A 17134-nucleotide genomic window follows, 5' to 3' on the forward strand; every position below is an offset into this window, starting at 1 on the left:
AAACGTTGGTAGCACCATCATAGGAAGATGCCAGCTAATCCATCTTTCTGCAGCTGGTAAGATCCAAACAGAGGGGATCCAAAAAGGGGTTTCCCACTTCCCTGTTCCCCCTAGCGTTCTAGTTCACCGCCATCCATTATGTACCCAAACTAGTTGCATCATAAGAGTGAACTCTGACCTCATCCATAAGAGGTCCTATTGGATAGTTTGCATCCTGTATGTCCCATCCTCTTGCCAAAGAACACAACAATACGGTCTAAAAAGCAGGTGTTGTGTTTTATTGATTTAAAACGCGAAACGCTCTTTAATTATAGGAAGAGCTGAGCAGATGAGCAAGGAAAAATCTGGAGAATATGTACCATCACAAGCATTAACGGTGGCCGTATGTGGTTGGTGAGGCAGCGAAAGCCGGCAGGTCTTCATCAGGCACCGGTTTGTGATTCTTTATGTAGACAGTTTCATGGAAGGTTTCACTTAGTGTAGGTTCCTGTAAGATGTAGCTGATACCAAAGCTGCCAGGGTTGTAGTGCAGGACCGATACCTCTGGTATCTCACACGGCGGTAATGCTTGTTTTGATGGATTCTAAAAATAGAGCAGAAAACAATGTCAATGAGCTTGATTTTCTTTTTTCATTATTCTGAATAAGAAATTTTGCATTTGTATTCATATTTATTGAGCATTTGTTAGGCGCTTATGCAACAGAATAGTGTTTTAAAGCACCAGAAGGCAAAATGGGGAGGGAACAAGGGGAGCAAATAACATTGGCAAGAACATTAAAAACAATCGTGGTCCTACTAGGCCTTGTGGCATTTGGACGTGCAGTGAAAAGAAGTGCAGAAGACAGGATGTGTCGGGGGGAGGGTGGAAGGAACGGATAAGTGCTGGTGGGGCTGGGGTGGGAGGAGTGCCAAAGGGAGCAAGGGAGGAGGCCTACGACGAAGTGCTACGGCGAATGAGCACCAGGAAGGATGCAGGTGTTATGTTGTTATGTTATAACATTTCTATAGTGCCTTAGCCCTAAGGCGTCAACTGGGTAAAGGGACTGGAATCCTGGGCGAATCATAAGGACCAGGTGACCAGTCTCCACGGCAGTTGGGTGATGAGAAGGGAGGAAGGGAAAGAGGTTGCGAAAAGCAGAGTTTTGAGAGGTTTCTGGAACGTAACCTTTTAATTGCCAAGGACGAGGTATCTCGTCCTTGACATTACTTCCGTAGTGCCAAGGACGAGATAGCGCGTCCTTTTTGGCAATTTGTTTTGTGCGATCCCTGCAAAGCAGGTATCGCACAAAACAGTAATCCAACCCCCGAGCTATGTGAGCGGGAGGTCCCTCCTCACGGCCCGGGGGTTGGATTACCTTCAGTTTCACATCGGCATGCGTAATGCACTCCGACATGAAACAAAGTAATTTCACCGTGGCAGCCATTTTCGGCTGCCGCGGTGAAGAGCGAAGGTAAGAGCCCTTCTCCCTCTCCCTCGATCTCCGGCTTTATTGAAAGCCAGAGATCAAGGGAGGTGTCGTTGGAAAGGGGAGACTCTCCCCTTTCCAACTACACCTTTTGTGAAAGCATTGCTGGTCGTGGATCGGGCGCAGACCGCTCGATCCGCGGCCAGCAATGCCACTAGACCACCAGGGATCTGTTTGTGACGTGGAGCTACTTACTAGGTAAGTGGCCCCTCTCCTCCCTGAGGCCCCAAAGCATGGGGCCACACCTGTGGAGACCCCTGGGGGCAGATGATTACCCATCTGCCCCCAGGGAAGGGGTAACCAAACAAAATAAAACATGAAATAGAAACTGAGATTTGGGTGGGGGGCCACTAGCCACCAGGTATTTTTTTTCCATGAAAGGGGGGTGGTCCTCTCCCCCCGCGCTAAGTGGAAGGGGGGCACCCCTTGTAGCCCTCCATGGGGGCAGATTTCTGCCCCTATCTACCCCCAGGCAGGACTACATGAGGTGCCACCCCATCCATATGGGAGGGGCACCAGGAAAGTGTGAGCAGGCCCCCCAAAGGATGGGGCCTGCCCATTAGGGCCTCGCTGGGGCAGATGGGTGCCCATCTGCCCCTACGGATGGGCCCAAACCAAAAAAAGAAAACTAATACATGGTTGGTTTTGGTGGAGTGCCCCCACACACTTTACATTACAACATTCACTGGTGGTTTGCCCCTCAGCCCCCCTAAAACCCATCCTACTATTTTCAAAGTTTTTTTTTGTTTACCGAACTTCCCTTGGGGCAGGTGGGCACATTGGTGTGCCAATCTGCCCGCAGGGTGCCCAAAACCTACTGCCCCATCCATTGGGGGGCCTGCCCAACGTTTTGTGGTGGCCCTTGCCTCCCCACCCCAAATGGCCTCCCAGGTTTTGGGCACCCTGTGGGCAGATTGGCACACTAATGTGCCCATCTGCCCCAAGGGAAGTTGGGTAAACAAAAACAAAAATCGAAAAGGCTAGGGTGTATTTTAGGGTCGGGGGGCTGAGAGGCACCCTAAACCACCAGGGAATTTTGTAATGGAAAGGGGGGTGGCCTCCCCCCAACCCAAGTGGATGGGGGGGCACCTCATGTAGCCCTCTGTGGGGGCAGATTTCTGCCCCTAGCTAGGGGCAAATGTGTTTTTACTGGGGGGGTGAGGTTCAGTAGACCACCAGGGATGGCTTGAAAGGGGGGCCGTGATCGGAGAGTAGTAGTGATGATTTGTTTTTTCTGAAGTGACCGTAGGTAACACATGTTTTTTTTTTTCGTTTACAGTTTTTTCTATGCGAGCAGCTGCAACGTTATGTGAGTACTGTTTTTTTATTATTCTACAGTTAGGGCCCACTGTCAGTGGGGTGGGTGAGATTGGGGCTGGATTGTTGTTGGTGTGGGCGGGAGTGGGCTGTCTGGGGAGATAATTTGGTGGGCTGGGACACAATTGCAGGGGCAGGCCACAAATTGCCCCCCATGCCAGCAGAACATTGGTGTTTCCCTGAGAGCGGATATCTCCCATGTGGGTTGACCGTCTACAAGCCCAAACTGCACCTCTGGCTGTGCTACGTTACAGATGTCACCTCCGAGGAGGAATGGGGATCCTGCCGGGGCTCCCTGGGACTGCCGCTGCACTTGGGGATGGTCAACCCACATGGCAGACGGGTGCCCAAGGCCAGGTATGTGATCCCCAACCATCCTGGTATTGTGGCTGGCCTGCGTTACCTGGCCTGCGTACCTGGCCTTGGGCACCCGTCTCCCATGTGGGTTGAACCTCCCCAAGTGCAGCTGCAGTCCCAGGGAGCCTCGGCAGGGACCCCGTCCTTTCAAAGTGGGGCGAAGCTGTAACACAACCCAGTCATAGCTCCGGGGTCGGAGGGGGTGATATCCCTGGCCTTGGGTTGCTGACTCCCATGTGGGTTCAACGCCCCCATGCCCAGTGTTGGTTCCAGGGAGGCCCGGGACATTCCCTTTCCTTTCCAGGAGGGAGAAGCTGTAACAGAGGCCAGCCAGAGCTCCAGCAAAGTCGGGGGTAATGTCCCTGGCCTTGGGCACCCGTCTCCCACGTGGGTCTTTGCCGGGGCTTGTGCGCAAGTCAAACATCTGTGGATTCCCACAGCTGTCTTATTTTCTGAAATGCATGGGGTCCCTGTTTTCCTTGGTGGTTTCGACACCCTAGGCCCAAATCTGTAGGTTGTCCACATGAGCAAAATTCCTGAGAATCTGCTGTGCCGAAAGGCTTGGGGTTACCAGTGTTTTTGGCTTCTCGTTTTTCGGCCAGGTAGGTGCACCCACACATGTGAGGTACCGTTTTCATCAGGACACCTGTGGGAACGCAGGAAGGTAGGCCATGTGGTGCTGGCGGTGTGTTTCGGTGGGTGAGCAGAGTGGAATGTGCGAAAATCGTGTCTTTTTCACCGCATTTAGGACTTTGCCGGGGGTTCTGGGTAATACATTTTGGGCCGCTTGGCGCAAGTCAGACCTCTGTGGATTCCCATGGCTGTCCTCTTTTCGTAAATGCATGGGGTTCCCTATTTCCCTTGGTGGCTTCGACACCCTAGGCCCAAATCTGTAGGTTGTCCGCATGAGCAAAATTCCTGAGAATCTGCTGTGCCAAAAGGCTTGGGGTTACCCGTGTTTTAGGCTTCTCCCTTTGCGGCCAGGTAGGTGAACCCACGCATGTGAGGTACAGTTTTTGTCAGGACACCTGTTGGAATGCAAGAAGGTACAACATTTTTTGTGTTTGTGTGGTTTTCATAACGTTAGGACCCATTTGTTGCTGCCCTTTGTCACACAACTCTTTCATTTCCCAAATGTGACCTACATTTAGTCACTGCTTTAGGCACTATACACTTTTGTAACCTGCACAAGTAACCTACCCTTCAAAAAGTCTGCCTGTGCTCCTTCAAAAACTGTATGCTTGCCCTTCCTCACCACATTTGTTTTCCTTATTTACACATGCTAAGGATGTCTGTTTAGGTCTTAAGCATAAAACTCCTGTTTACCATGGCTCCGTTTTTGGCTTGTGGTATTGCTTGTTTTGTGAAACATTACCAAAAAAGTGTGATTTCCGAACTGGAAGAGTTGGGGGAGTGTAGCGGAGCATTGTTTTTCTCAAAATTCACTGAAGCCATTGTCGTACCGGGCCAACCATGTCCACCACATACATTTTCTTTTCTTTCATTTTCCCTATTTTTCCCCAAACGATGGAATTTTTTCCCCTACATAGTTGTTGCCTGACCTGCGCAAATCACCCTTTCCTAAACTTGGAATTTTGTCTGCTTTTCACAAATGTATGCCTTTCTGTCCTCCCATTCAGCTTTCCCACCCTTTTCTTCCATTCCGTCCACGCATGTCCAATTGGAAAAAAAGCCCAAAATCGCCTACCTCTCACAAAACGGTTGATAACCATATCAAAATAAGTTTTGTTCGTTTCCACTCAACCTGTTCTTGAAAGCCAGGAAAATGGGGAATTCAGCACAGCAAACCATTTGTTCCTAGCTCTTACGAGGAAAAAAACACAGGCTTCTTTGTACATCATTTTATTGGCATTTTTTGAAGGAAAAAAAAAGAAATTGCTGTTCCCTTTTTGGTTATTTTCTCTCACCCCCCCCCCTACAACAAACTAGGATTCCTGTGTGGCGTTAAGACCGCCTATATGTGGGAAAAAAGAGGCCAACTTTGGCCGAGATATCTCATGTAACAAAAAAGTTACAAGGCATCGAATGGCGACATACCGAAATCACCAAAAAAGGTCTTGGCACTGCGGGGAAATACCCATGGCAGTTAAGGGGTTAAGGAAGTCCGGCTCAAGTCTGAGAGTGGCAGGAAGGCTGTTCCAAAGGGAGGCACCAGCCGAAGAGAGCGACCTGCCCCCTATTCTCTGCTTGAAGAAGTGTTTCACCAGTAGAGAATTTGAATTAGAGGAGCAGAGGGCTCTAACAGTGGAGTATTTTGGGAGGGAAAGTTGGAGATAGCATGGCCCCAGGCCCCAGAAAGCCTTGTGGGTGATGCAGAGGGTCTTGAATGTGATCCTTGTGGCCACATGGGGTCAGCGGAGAAATTTTAGGGCTGCAAAGATACAGTCCCTGGGCTTGAGGCCAAGGGTAAGTCTTGCAGTCCTATTCTTGATTAGCTGAAGGGGACATAGGGAGGAAAGGGGGAGATTGAGGAAGAGGCTATTGCAGTAGTCCAGCTTGGAGAGGACCAGAGCGCTGGAGACATTGCGCTTCTGGGGGAAGGTCAGGAAAGGAAGAATGCCTCTAAGGAGGTGAATCAGGAAGTGGGCCTTCTTCACAAGGTCCAAGATGTGTTTGGCCTTACAGGATGGAGAAGGTAGAGGGCCCAGGGAGGGCGGCCCAAGGGTGGGAGGGAGACAGGGCATAAGTGTCCCGATGAGAAGGATCTCCATCTTGCTGGTATGAGACAGAGATCGTTAGCCGCACACCAGGCCTAGATGGCTGTCAGTCAATCAGGAATGAGAGAGGGGGAAGAGGGGGTAGTAGAGGGAAGTTTGAAGGAAAGCTGTGTGTCATCAGCATAACACTGGAAATGAGGAGACTAGGATGAGATCATTTGAGCAAGAGGGGTAAGATAGATATTGAAGAGCCATAGGGATAGGATAGAGCCCTAGGGGATGCCGCAGGTTGAGAGTTTTGTGATGGAGGAGAAAGGGTCCAGTTGCAGCTGTGAAGGGCGGTTAGTGAGGAAGGAGGTCAGTCATTCCAGTGCCCGGTCTGTGATGCCGAGAGTATCACTGAGTCATTTTATGAGGATAGAATGGTTGACTGTGTCAAAGGCAGAGGAGAGATCCAGGAGAACGAGAACAGCAAGAGAGTTAAAGTCAAGATTTGCAAGCATGTCTTAACGTGTGTTCAGGAGAGCAGTTTCTGTGCCCCTGGATGCCCGGAATCCAGATTGACGGTCATGGAGGCAACCAACAAGCTCAGTGTGGAGGGTCAATTGGGGGAGGACCAACTTCTCCAGGAGTTTACCCAGGAAGGGAGTAGTGGAGATAAGGTGGTAGTTAGCCGGGCAAGAGGGGCCAGCAGACGGCTTTTTTAAGAGAGGGTGCACGAGGGAAGGCTTGAGGGATGCTTGTATTTTAACAGGCCATTACAGAGTTTAATGGGCATGGAATCCCAACCGCCATATCTGTACCACATGGTGAGGGCTCTGTTCCAATGATGCCCGTTGCACTGCCACGGTTCTTCGTGGACTTTTCATGATGGAGGCGGGTGTGTGCAGGGCTTGACAAGTGATCACTCTCCCATTGCCCAAAGCAGGAGAGAAGGCGCAACAATGGTTAAATGCTCCTGTATAGGCACAGGTTAGGGCAGAGAGACAGAATAATGCCTTATTGGATAGGACATGGGAGATGTCACCCCACCAGTTTAATGCACTAGTTTAAAGTGCTATTTCTGAGGGCACAGGATAGGGTGAAGCCAGTGTCGGCTGGTGAATTTTTGAAATGGCGGGTCGTAAATGTATGTGTCTAATACGCGGGAACGACCGAGCGCAGCGGGGAGGCTGAACTAAACAAGGGTGTTTCGAGGGGGTTACTCCCCCATCGAGAAAACATGTAAAACAATGGGTAAAAAGTCACACAGTTGCAATCAATTTTGTATGGTAGTACATGATAGGACACAATACATGCAAGTACCAACAGTGCACAGGACCAATTTCATTTTATTATGCCTTTGCCCACAACATATGCCAACACATAAAGCATTTTCATGCCGGCTGTGCCCATACATCTCCATGCATGCTGCACCAATTTATGCCAGTATCACCAAATAAGGATTCCTAGTCAATAAAAAAGGCTATGCCACAGAAAGAAAGTTTATGAAGACTGGCTATAAAAAGATAGGCTAGTCCACCAAGTAATCACACTTATGTTCGCTTTTACCCTTGATGTAAAGCACAAAAATGGCATGACTCACAAAGAATCTATGGCTAGACTGGAACCATCAATGTAAGCCAGTCTAGCCACCTAATAGCACTCATCATGTTTGCTTTGCTTTTAATGTCAAGTAAAACGTAACCAATGCCATGCCACAATATGAAAGTAAAATTCACTCTGACACCATAGACACCTTAAGCGTAGGGATCATGTGACGGCAGCCAGGGTGTCTCTACATTGGCTCTCTGTTAGGGAGCACCATGAATTCAGGCTGCTAGCTATTACACATAAGTGCCTCTTTGGCAAGAATTCTGTTTACCTGAAGCAAAGATTGTGCGTCAAGCAGAATAGAAGTGTCCTTAGATCAAGCAATAGCAATCTACTCACAGTACCACATATGAAGCTCGATCGAACCGGTAAACGCTCATTTGATTATCTTGCTCCCGAGCTTTGGAATGGTTTACCTGAATCTCTATGATCCGAGACCTCAAATTAAGTTTTTAAGAAAAAGTTGATAAACCTCTACTTCACATACATTGGCCCTCATTACAACCCTGGCGCAAAGCGAAAAACGATGGTGGTAAAGGATTACCGCCATCGTTTTCAGCTAGGTCCGATTAAGACCCGTGACCGTTAACTACGATGCCATTAGCGGCATTGTAGTTAACCGTAATTACCGGCATGGCGGAAAGGTACGCGAATGCCGACCCAAGCGGACATGCACCTAACGCCATCACCCAGCCCGTTAAGTACCTTACCGCCATGCCGGTAATTACGCCATCGCGAACCAACCGTAAAGGGCCTTGTGCAGTGAATCCAGCTGCCACAGGTGCACAGAATCAGCACAGGTGGAGGCAATACAGACTCAGGAAGTACAAAAAGAGCACACCCAACCCCTTCCCAGACCCAGTCACACTCCACAATGATACCAATAGGACTAGCAATGTTGGGGCTGGAGGACCTGATAGCAATGCAAGTGCTACAACAACAACAACAACAACAACAACAACAACAACAACAACAAGCTACACAGAGAAGACGCAGGAGGAGAAGGAGGGCAAGGCAGGCCCAGCAAGGCCAACCAGCACAGCCAGTACCACCACGCAGGCAGCCCACAATCCCACGCATCAGAGCCAGTCCATTCAACCTCACTGCTGAGCAGATCCACACCCTGTACCGTTTGGACCGGGACACCATCACCGCCATCGTGGACATGACGCACAACGACATCGTCAGCAAGATAGAAACACCAACTGCCATCCCACCCCTACTGAAGGTAGTGTATGTACTCCACTTCCTGGCCACAGGCACCTACCAGCACACAGTGGGGCACTTGCATGGTATTTCACAACCATTATTCTCACGTACACTGATCCAAGTGCTCGATGCCCTCCTCAAGCACACAGACGACCACATCTCATTACCACGGTCTGCCCAGGAGATTGCAAACACCAAAGTGGGTTTCCATGCACTAGCCGGCATATCTGGTTGCATTGGTGCCATCGACTGCACCCATGTGGAATTGGTGGTCCCACATGCCATGGAGGTACCGTACCGCAACCGTAAACAATTTCACTCAATCAACGTGCAGATGGTTTGTGACTCCAACAGGATCCTCACACATTGTTGTGCCCGATTCCCCGGATCAACCCATGATTCAATGGTCCTGAGGAACTCCATAATACCACGCTACATGGAGCGACATGCAGGTCCAAGATTCTGGCTACTCGGTCAGTCTCACGTCATGACCTTGGTATGGCAGAAGGGGGGGGGGGAATGATGCAGACTCCACCTGGCAGAAAGGGGGGGGGGAATGATGCATACTCCACCTGGCAGAAAGGGGGGGGGGGATGATGCATACTCCACCTGGCAGAAAGGGGGGGAATGATGCATACTCCACCTGGCAGAAAGGGGGGGAATGATGCATACTCCACCTGGCAGAAAGGGGGGGAATGATGTATACTCCACCTGGCAGAAAGGGGGGGGAATGATGCATACACCACCTGGCAGAAAGGGGGGGGGAATGATGCATACTCCACCTGGCAGAAAGGGGGGGGAATGATGCATACTCCACCTGGCTGCGACTAGCAGAGACGATCATACCCTAAAGCAGCACTAACGTAATCTCACACCTGTAGACATAATGCCTGACCGAAGCAGCCCCACCATGTCAAAGAAGATGTGTTCCAACCATGACACAACCATCTGCAAGTGCATTGTACCAATTTGGACCATTGACTCCAACGAAATGCACCTACATGCACGTCACTATACACCATCTACTGAAATGCCTGTCCCACATAACAGCGCACAAAGGAGGCACATGACGGACAGAAACACCACAACACCACAGCACAGACAGCAAGGCCCACAAAATGTCCCTATCAACATCCGGATAGTTCACTGGGGTCATAATGATGCAGACAGCAATGTAGCAATCATGTGAGCATTGACATCACAGGACACGTGCCAGGTCACCTAAACATACAGATGGGCACTCACAAGGCACTCGACCACCCTGCATACATGGTTTGTTGGCATGCAAAACTGTCCATGAGAGCCATGGACATATACCCTTTGCATAGCGTGAATCCATCAGCGCAACTGAAAGTGGTCCAAAGTAACAGTTCAATGTGCATGTTGGCACGTCATGTTCAGAATTAGATGTAATGACTGACACATACATTTTTTCCTACATACAAGTGATGCTGGCTATCCCCTGAAGAGATGGCTCCTTACACCAGTCCGGAACCCACAGAACCAGCATGAGGCGGACTTGAACCGTGCCCATGCATGTACCCGTGTGGTGATTGAGCAGGCATTTGGCCTACTGAAGGCACGGTTTCGCTGCCTCAGCAGGTCTGGCGGGGCACTCCTGTACTGCCATAAGAAGGTTGCAAAGATTGTCATGGCATGTGTAATGCTACACAATATGTGTGTCAGACGGAATGTTCCACTGCCCCCTGACGCAGAACTGCAACCACCTGACGATGAGTATGATGAGGGTGGGGATGGGGCAGCACCTCAAGGAGGCAACGATGCACAGGAGGGCCGTGAAATGCGCCAGAATATCATTGACCAATGCTTCTAGCACACACGGCTGGTGTGTGTAACATGGAGACAGCACTTGGGGCACTGTGTGTGTCTGGGACATGCACACTGTGGACTGTACACCAATAAAGCACACATACGCAATGAGCAATGTCCACACATTTGATTTGTGCAAATCAAAAAAGTGTATTATCAATGTGCATAGGTCTGAAACACCCAATCCCCCCTCCCCCTCCCCCCTGAACTCCCCAACACACCCAATCCCCTCTTCCCCTCCCCCCTGAACTCCCCAACACACCCAATCCCCCCTCCCCCTCCCCCTGAACTCCCCAACACAGCCAATCCCCCCTCCCCCCTGAACTCCCCAACACACCCAATCCCCCCTCCCCCTCCCCCCTGAACTCCCTGCAAAGGTGTGACGGTGCCCGTGGTGAAGTGGGTAATGTTCCATTGGTGCACTGGACGGCCACTATTGGCAGCCCCCTCTCCCGGCACCTGGGCCCCCCCTGCCTGTGCTCCTCAGGTTCCTGGATGACTGCGGACGGGGCTGGCTGGGGCAGAATTTGCTGCGAAGGAGGTACTGGCCTGCTCGCTATGCCGTGTGTCCATGATTGTCTGTATGAGTTGGCTTATCATATTCTGCACCGCGGCTAGTTCTGCACAAATGTCCTTGCTTGCTGATTGGATGGCTGCCTTGATGTTCTCAGCACATCTCTCCATGCCTGCACTGGCGCCTCCACAATCAGCAACATGCTGCATCAGTAGTGAGGACAATTGTTGTTGACTCGTTGATATTTGGTCCAGCGATTGCTGGAAATCAGGGGCAATGGAGGTTGCAATTGCCGGCCCAATTGGACTACTCCCCTCCTCCCCTACTCCCACTGTGCTGGGAGTGGCTGGCCATGTATCTCCAAGGGATAGCCCCTGTATGTCGTCTCCGTGCAGGCTACATGGGGCCAGGTGTGGGGAGTGAAGGTGGGCGTTGGGGGAACCTTCAGTGTCATCCTCCATATTCCCCACGTCGCTGTCGGAGCATGCTGCGACGGCAGCAGTCTCCCCAATGGTACTGCTCCCCGCAGACACATTCCCCTCAGTGGGCAGCAGTTGTTGTGTGTCTTCCGTGGGTGCTATCATGGCACTTTCGTCGGGGGTCATTGCTGCCCTGGGCTGTCTTTCAACAGGGATTTTGGCCTGGTGTGGTTTGGGCATGGGTCCTGCAGAGGTGGAGGGTTGTTGTGCTCTTCCCTCTGTCCTGGGCTTCTTGGCTGGGGTGGTGCCACTCTCGTCCCTGCCGGTGTCCGATTGTGAGCCTGTGGTGGAGCAGAGGAGGGAATGTGTTATTGATGGGTCAGCGAACATTGAGCAGGCATGAAGATTGCCATGGTTTTGAAGGATAGATGGTGGACTTTGTAGGCTGTGACATACAGGTTGTCTCCCTTTTGGGTGGGTTGAGCATGCAGAAATGTGTGTGTCTGCTGTGGAGTGTGCATGCTGCATGTGTGCAGGGTGTGGGTCTCCTGCTGATGTGTTGTGTTTCCCGTGTGGGGCGACATTGTGATTCCCATGTAAGTGTAATTCAGGGTGTTTTGCATGGCTGAATTGGAGGCACCTACCTGTGTCTCCTGATGTCGGGGCTCCTCTCTCCATTCCACCAACGCCCTCAATGCACTCTATGCCGATCGTCGAGGCACAAATCTCCTCCCATGGCTGCATCTTGATTGGGGAGTCTGCTCCCCCGCCAGTTGCCAGGCCCAGGTTGCGATTGGCTGACAGTATGCTCCTTACTCGGAGCTGGAGGTCATCCCACCTTTTGCGGCACTGTTTGGAGGTGCGTGGGGTGGTACCTACGGCACTGACCCATTGTGCCACAAGTTCCCATATTTCCTTTTTGCGGGCTATGGCTGCTCTTGTCATTTCTGGCGAGAAGACGATGTCCGCCTTTTCCTGCAGCGTTTCTGCCAACATCGTTAGTTCTTCCCGACTGAAGCGGTCCTGCCGCTGCCGATCGCAGGCTTTTTTCAGAACTTTGGGCATGTTTATGTGGGGAAATGGGTGGGTAATGGGTTTTACAAGGTTTGAGGGTCAGATGTGGTGTGGTTGGGTAGGATGGCAATGGATTGTGTTTTTAAAGATGGCCGCCGTGCTCTTTCCCCGTTCCGCCGCAATGGCGCTACTTCCGGTTCCGCTTATTTACAGTGACCGCTAATTACGGTCACCGCTAATTACGGTCACCGCAATGATGGGTGGCGGTAGTGCACCTTGCGCGGCGTACGATGCCGGTAAGGGCCGTTTTGGGGTCATTTACGCCATGGCGTAGTTTACATTACCGACATGGCGTAATGCTCGTGTGCGATGGGTCTTAATGTGCCGCACTTTACGGCATCGGACCAAGGCGTAAACGCTAATTACGCCATGCCGGTAATGTTGGATACTTACCGCCTGGGTTGTAATGAGGGCCATTGTGTGCTCTCACTTGTCCAATTGTTCCTGATGTTACCCCTTGTTTTTAATCAGCTTTTTATTGTTTTACCTGGCTCTTATGCTTTTATTGTATTCACTTTTTAGCTGGTTTTATTGCTGCTTTCTGCCCATGATTTTACAGGGGTTTCTTTTCTGTTCATACTACTGTCTGTTTCTTGTCTCTTGTTTTGATTTGTGGACTTATCGGTAGTGCCCGTTCACCCTCGGGATTACGGCTCTTTACAAATGCATACATAAATAAATAAAATAGGCAGAGCTAGCAATGTAATAATACTTATGATATTTGACTTAACTTTGATGCCCAAAACAATTGTCATGCCACATTGAATGCAGACTGGCACTACTAATGTAGGTCAGTCTGGCCATGTAATGACACTTATGTTTGCCTTTCCCTTGATGCCAAGTAAACAAATCCATGCCACAGTAAGAAAGTATATGCAGACTGGCTCTAGTAGTGCCAGTCTGCAAATACGTTCTTAATGTGACGTGGCTAGACAGCCCTACATTCAATGTCTGCCAGTCTAGCCTGGTAATGACACCCATCATGTTTGCATGACCCTTGATGCCAAGTAAAATATGCTATGCCACAGTCAGAAAGTATAGGCAGACTGGCACCACTAGTGTTTCACACTTTAGCCATGTATTAATATTTCACTTACCATTTTTGCTCTGCCTGTGCATCACAGGTAAAGCAAAAAAGAATGCCATGCCCCTAGCAGCTCCCACCCCTAAATGTAGGGGTGGGGGCTGACATGCACACACGCACGCACGCACGCAAACACTTTCACCCGCACAGTCACACATCATTCATACAACTCATTGTTTGCACGCATTCATAAAAACTAACACCTACATAAATACATACATACATGCATACAATCCCTACATGCACACACACACACACAAACACATATTACATAAAACAAGAATGTACCTTACCTGCATGCACCAAACATGTGCCCGTGCCACTATTGGGAGGACTGGATGACCCTCCCCTCATCTCTGCAACATAAACACACCGACTGACAGAAGAGGACACCTCTCCAGTTAGTTTGCCTATGTTGCCAGCGCAACAATGAGTGGCGGCGGCCCAATCTTACGATGCCCCATTGCCTCCCATTATTATGTGCTACATTTGCTGTGGAGCTAAAACGGCTCCACAACAAACAAAAAGAAAAGAAAAATGCATAAGCGGGGGATGCAGATCAAGCTCAGAAGCAGGCAGCACAGTCCCCTGTGCAAATAAAGCACACAGAGAACTGTGCTGCCTGCCACTGATGCGAGTGGGCGGTGCCACCCCACCCATAGTAGCGGGACACCATTGGGTTGTTAGGCAGAATTGCATGCAGTACCCTCTGGGACCACCACATACAATTAGGACTACAGGTGTAAGCAAAACCAACCTTTGGTATAAGTCTGTACTACACAGTTTGTGGTAGCGAGCTGAGCAGCCACGCTTATCTCAAGAGGGAATGTAAGCAGTGCAAGGATGTTACACAGAGGTCTTACAATCACAATGGTTCAAGTAGACACTTACACTCATGTTTTCTTGGTAAAACACATTAATTTATTACACAGTCATTTAGAAAACATTCACTAGAAGGAGGCAACTTAATATTATACACAAATATACTTCAATACCAAACCAATACGTTTCTGAGTAAATTAGGCTCCCCTGAAATAAGAGCAAAACAGCATTTCAGTTACTTTGAATGGGAGTAAAAATGCACAAGTTAATAGAATAGATCACATATACTTTCTTAGGCAGTGTAAATAGTTTCAGTTCACTAGAGGACTCAATTTAGTTCAATAGGCCTAGGCCAAAGTCAATGGGCTAGTGTCTTGGATAGGAAAGAGCAGTTCTTGTAGTAAACGGTAAAGTCTTTGCCAATGTTCTCAGAAGTAGTTCGTACAAAAAAGAATAATATGTTGGGTCACAAGCTGATTAGGCCTTCAAGTTGGGAAAGTTTCACGAACTTTCACTGCGAGAGGTACATTTTCTCAATCGGGTTGGCACAGTACCTTAGTATGAAGAAAAAGATGCAGCTGAAGAAGTTGGTTCCTGGCAGTTCCTGCAGATCTCACTGTTCCTGGGCCTCAGTCATGGGGACAAGAGGGAGGACGTTGGGGGACTCCCGCACTGCATGGTTCAAACAAACTGGCAAAATGGAAGATCTTTGGCTCGAGTAGCTACCGTCAACCACACAATCTGGTGTCCTTCCCCCTGGTTAATCCTAACCAGCTCCGAGAATGGTATCCAGGTGGTTTACGAGTTGATTGGTCCCACCAACTCAAAGGGAGAAGTCGTCCTTGAAGGGGCTTCTCTGTCGAGTTGAACTTGGCAATTCGGACCTGCAGCAGGGTTTCACCGTGCAAACCAACGGTCCAGGAGTTGCAGCAGCAGTCCTCTTCCAGCTCGTCTTCGGTTCTTTCGTTCCAGTGGTCGACTCTACTTTCCAGTCCAAGAGACTCGCCTTTTAAACAGTTTTCTCCCTTTCATTCCAGCCTAGCTGTCACTCACCCAGCAGGGTGGCTGTCCTTGCCAGACAGTCAGCCAGCCAATCACGCCAGAGTGCATTTGGGTCTCCTAGGAGACTAAGCACAGGGAGTTTCGGGCACCTCCTTCGATTCATGCCCACCCTTAGTCACTCAGACGCCAGAGGCGGTCTTCAGTCCTGAAGGAAACAAAGGGACCAAACCTAGTTTGGCGCGCAGAATCATGGTAGTTCATTGTAAAACCACTGCCACCAGCTATTTCGATAGTAAAGGGTAGCATTTGAATGCTACATGAGTTTCTAGACATAGGGGATACTAGGTAACCCCTCCAGCACTCTAGAGGAAGATAGTGTGTTTTGGGTCTAGGAATTTAAAAAGACTAGTAAAGTCAATGTAACCTTACATTCTCTGGGAAACAGTAGTTTATCCCTGAGAAGGTATTCAAACCTTTGGGGAAGTCTAAAAAGACATCCCTCTGTCACTGCACTGAGGGTGCTGTGTAACACACATGAAAAGATGCCTATGGAGTTATCTTAATACCCCATAATCAAAGAACACAAGAGTAAAACACCCATCAAAATACACGAAAGAGTGGGAAAAAAGGCTCACACTCTTTCCAGGTAAAAGAAATCAAGTCCTCAAAATCCAGCAAAGTTGCTGGGGGTCTCTAAGGTGTAGGGAATTAGCACATTCATGAGAATTCTCCCTAACACTCGTCCCCCCCCCAGATTAAGGGTCAGGAGGATTTAATCCACCCCTTGATGAATCTCCTTACTCCAGTCGGTCAAACATTTTGGAGAGACCATCAGCATTTTGTTGATTACACCCTGACCTGTGTTCAATGGTAAAATCAAACACTTGTAGGCTGATTGACCATCTTAACAATTTAGGAATTTCCCCCTTCATCTGCATTAACCATCTCAAGGGTTGGTGGTCGGTCTGAATCACAAAATTAGATCCATACAAGTATGGTCTAAACTTCTTCAGTGACCACACAATAGCAAAATATTCTCTTTCAATGGTTGCCCACCTTGTTTCTGGTTCCTTCAGCTTTCTGCTGATGAAGCAGATGGGGTGCTCCCTACCTTTCTCATCCAGCTCACTCAGAACTGCACCTCTACCTGTATTGGAAGCATCTGTTTGCGCAATGAAGGTTTGGTTGTAGTCAGGAGCTCTTAAGACTGGAGCTTGACAAAGGGCTTTGTTAAGTCCTTCAAATGCCTTGTTGCACTCCTCATTCCACCTGACCTTTTTAGGAAATTTGGGTGAGGAGACCACATTCAAGGGAGAAGCTATGGACCCATAGTTCTCAATGAAGTTCCTATAATAACCAGTGGGACCTAAGAAGGCTCTCACTTGGGTTTGATTAGTAGGGGTGGCCCATTTGTGTTCAGCTGGTACTTTGCTAGGCAATGGCCTTATTTCACCTCCTCCTACCTCATGCCCAAGGTAGACCACTTTGCTCTGACCAATTTGACATTTACTTGCCTTTATGGTCAGATGGGCCTGCTCAAGAGCCTGCAAAACATACCCTAAGTGGTCAACATGTTCTTTCCAAGTAGGGCTGAACACTGCAATGTCATCCAAGTATGCCATGCAGAAGTCCTCCATCCCATTCAGAACTTGATTAACCATCCTTTGGAATGTTGCAGGTGCATTCTTTAATCCAAAAGGCATTACCTTAAACTGGTAGAGGCCTGCTGGGGTTGAAAATGCAGTTTTCACATTGGCATGGTCTGTCAG

General features: G+C 49.4%; 1 protein-coding gene across 2 annotated transcripts in view; it reads right to left on the reverse strand.

The window, feature by feature from the left end:
• Window positions 1-257: 257 nt before the first annotated feature.
• Window positions 258-17134, reverse strand: part of LOC138566061 (uncharacterized) — a 115597-nt gene continuing 98720 nt past the window's right edge. For both annotated transcript variants that reach the window (XM_069643093.1, XM_069643092.1), the window contains one exon: window positions 258-583. In XM_069643093.1, the coding sequence (XP_069499194.1) occupies window positions 371-583 (213 nt within the window). In that variant the 3' untranslated portion in view covers window positions 258-370. The remainder of the gene's footprint in view (window positions 584-17134) is intronic.

The sequence above is a fragment of the Ambystoma mexicanum genome, chromosome 2p (genome assembly GCF_040938575.1).
Source record: "Ambystoma mexicanum isolate Mex_15411 chromosome 2p, UKY_AmexF1_1, whole genome shotgun sequence".
NCBI classification, from domain to species: domain Eukaryota; kingdom Metazoa; phylum Chordata; class Amphibia; order Caudata; family Ambystomatidae; genus Ambystoma; species Ambystoma mexicanum.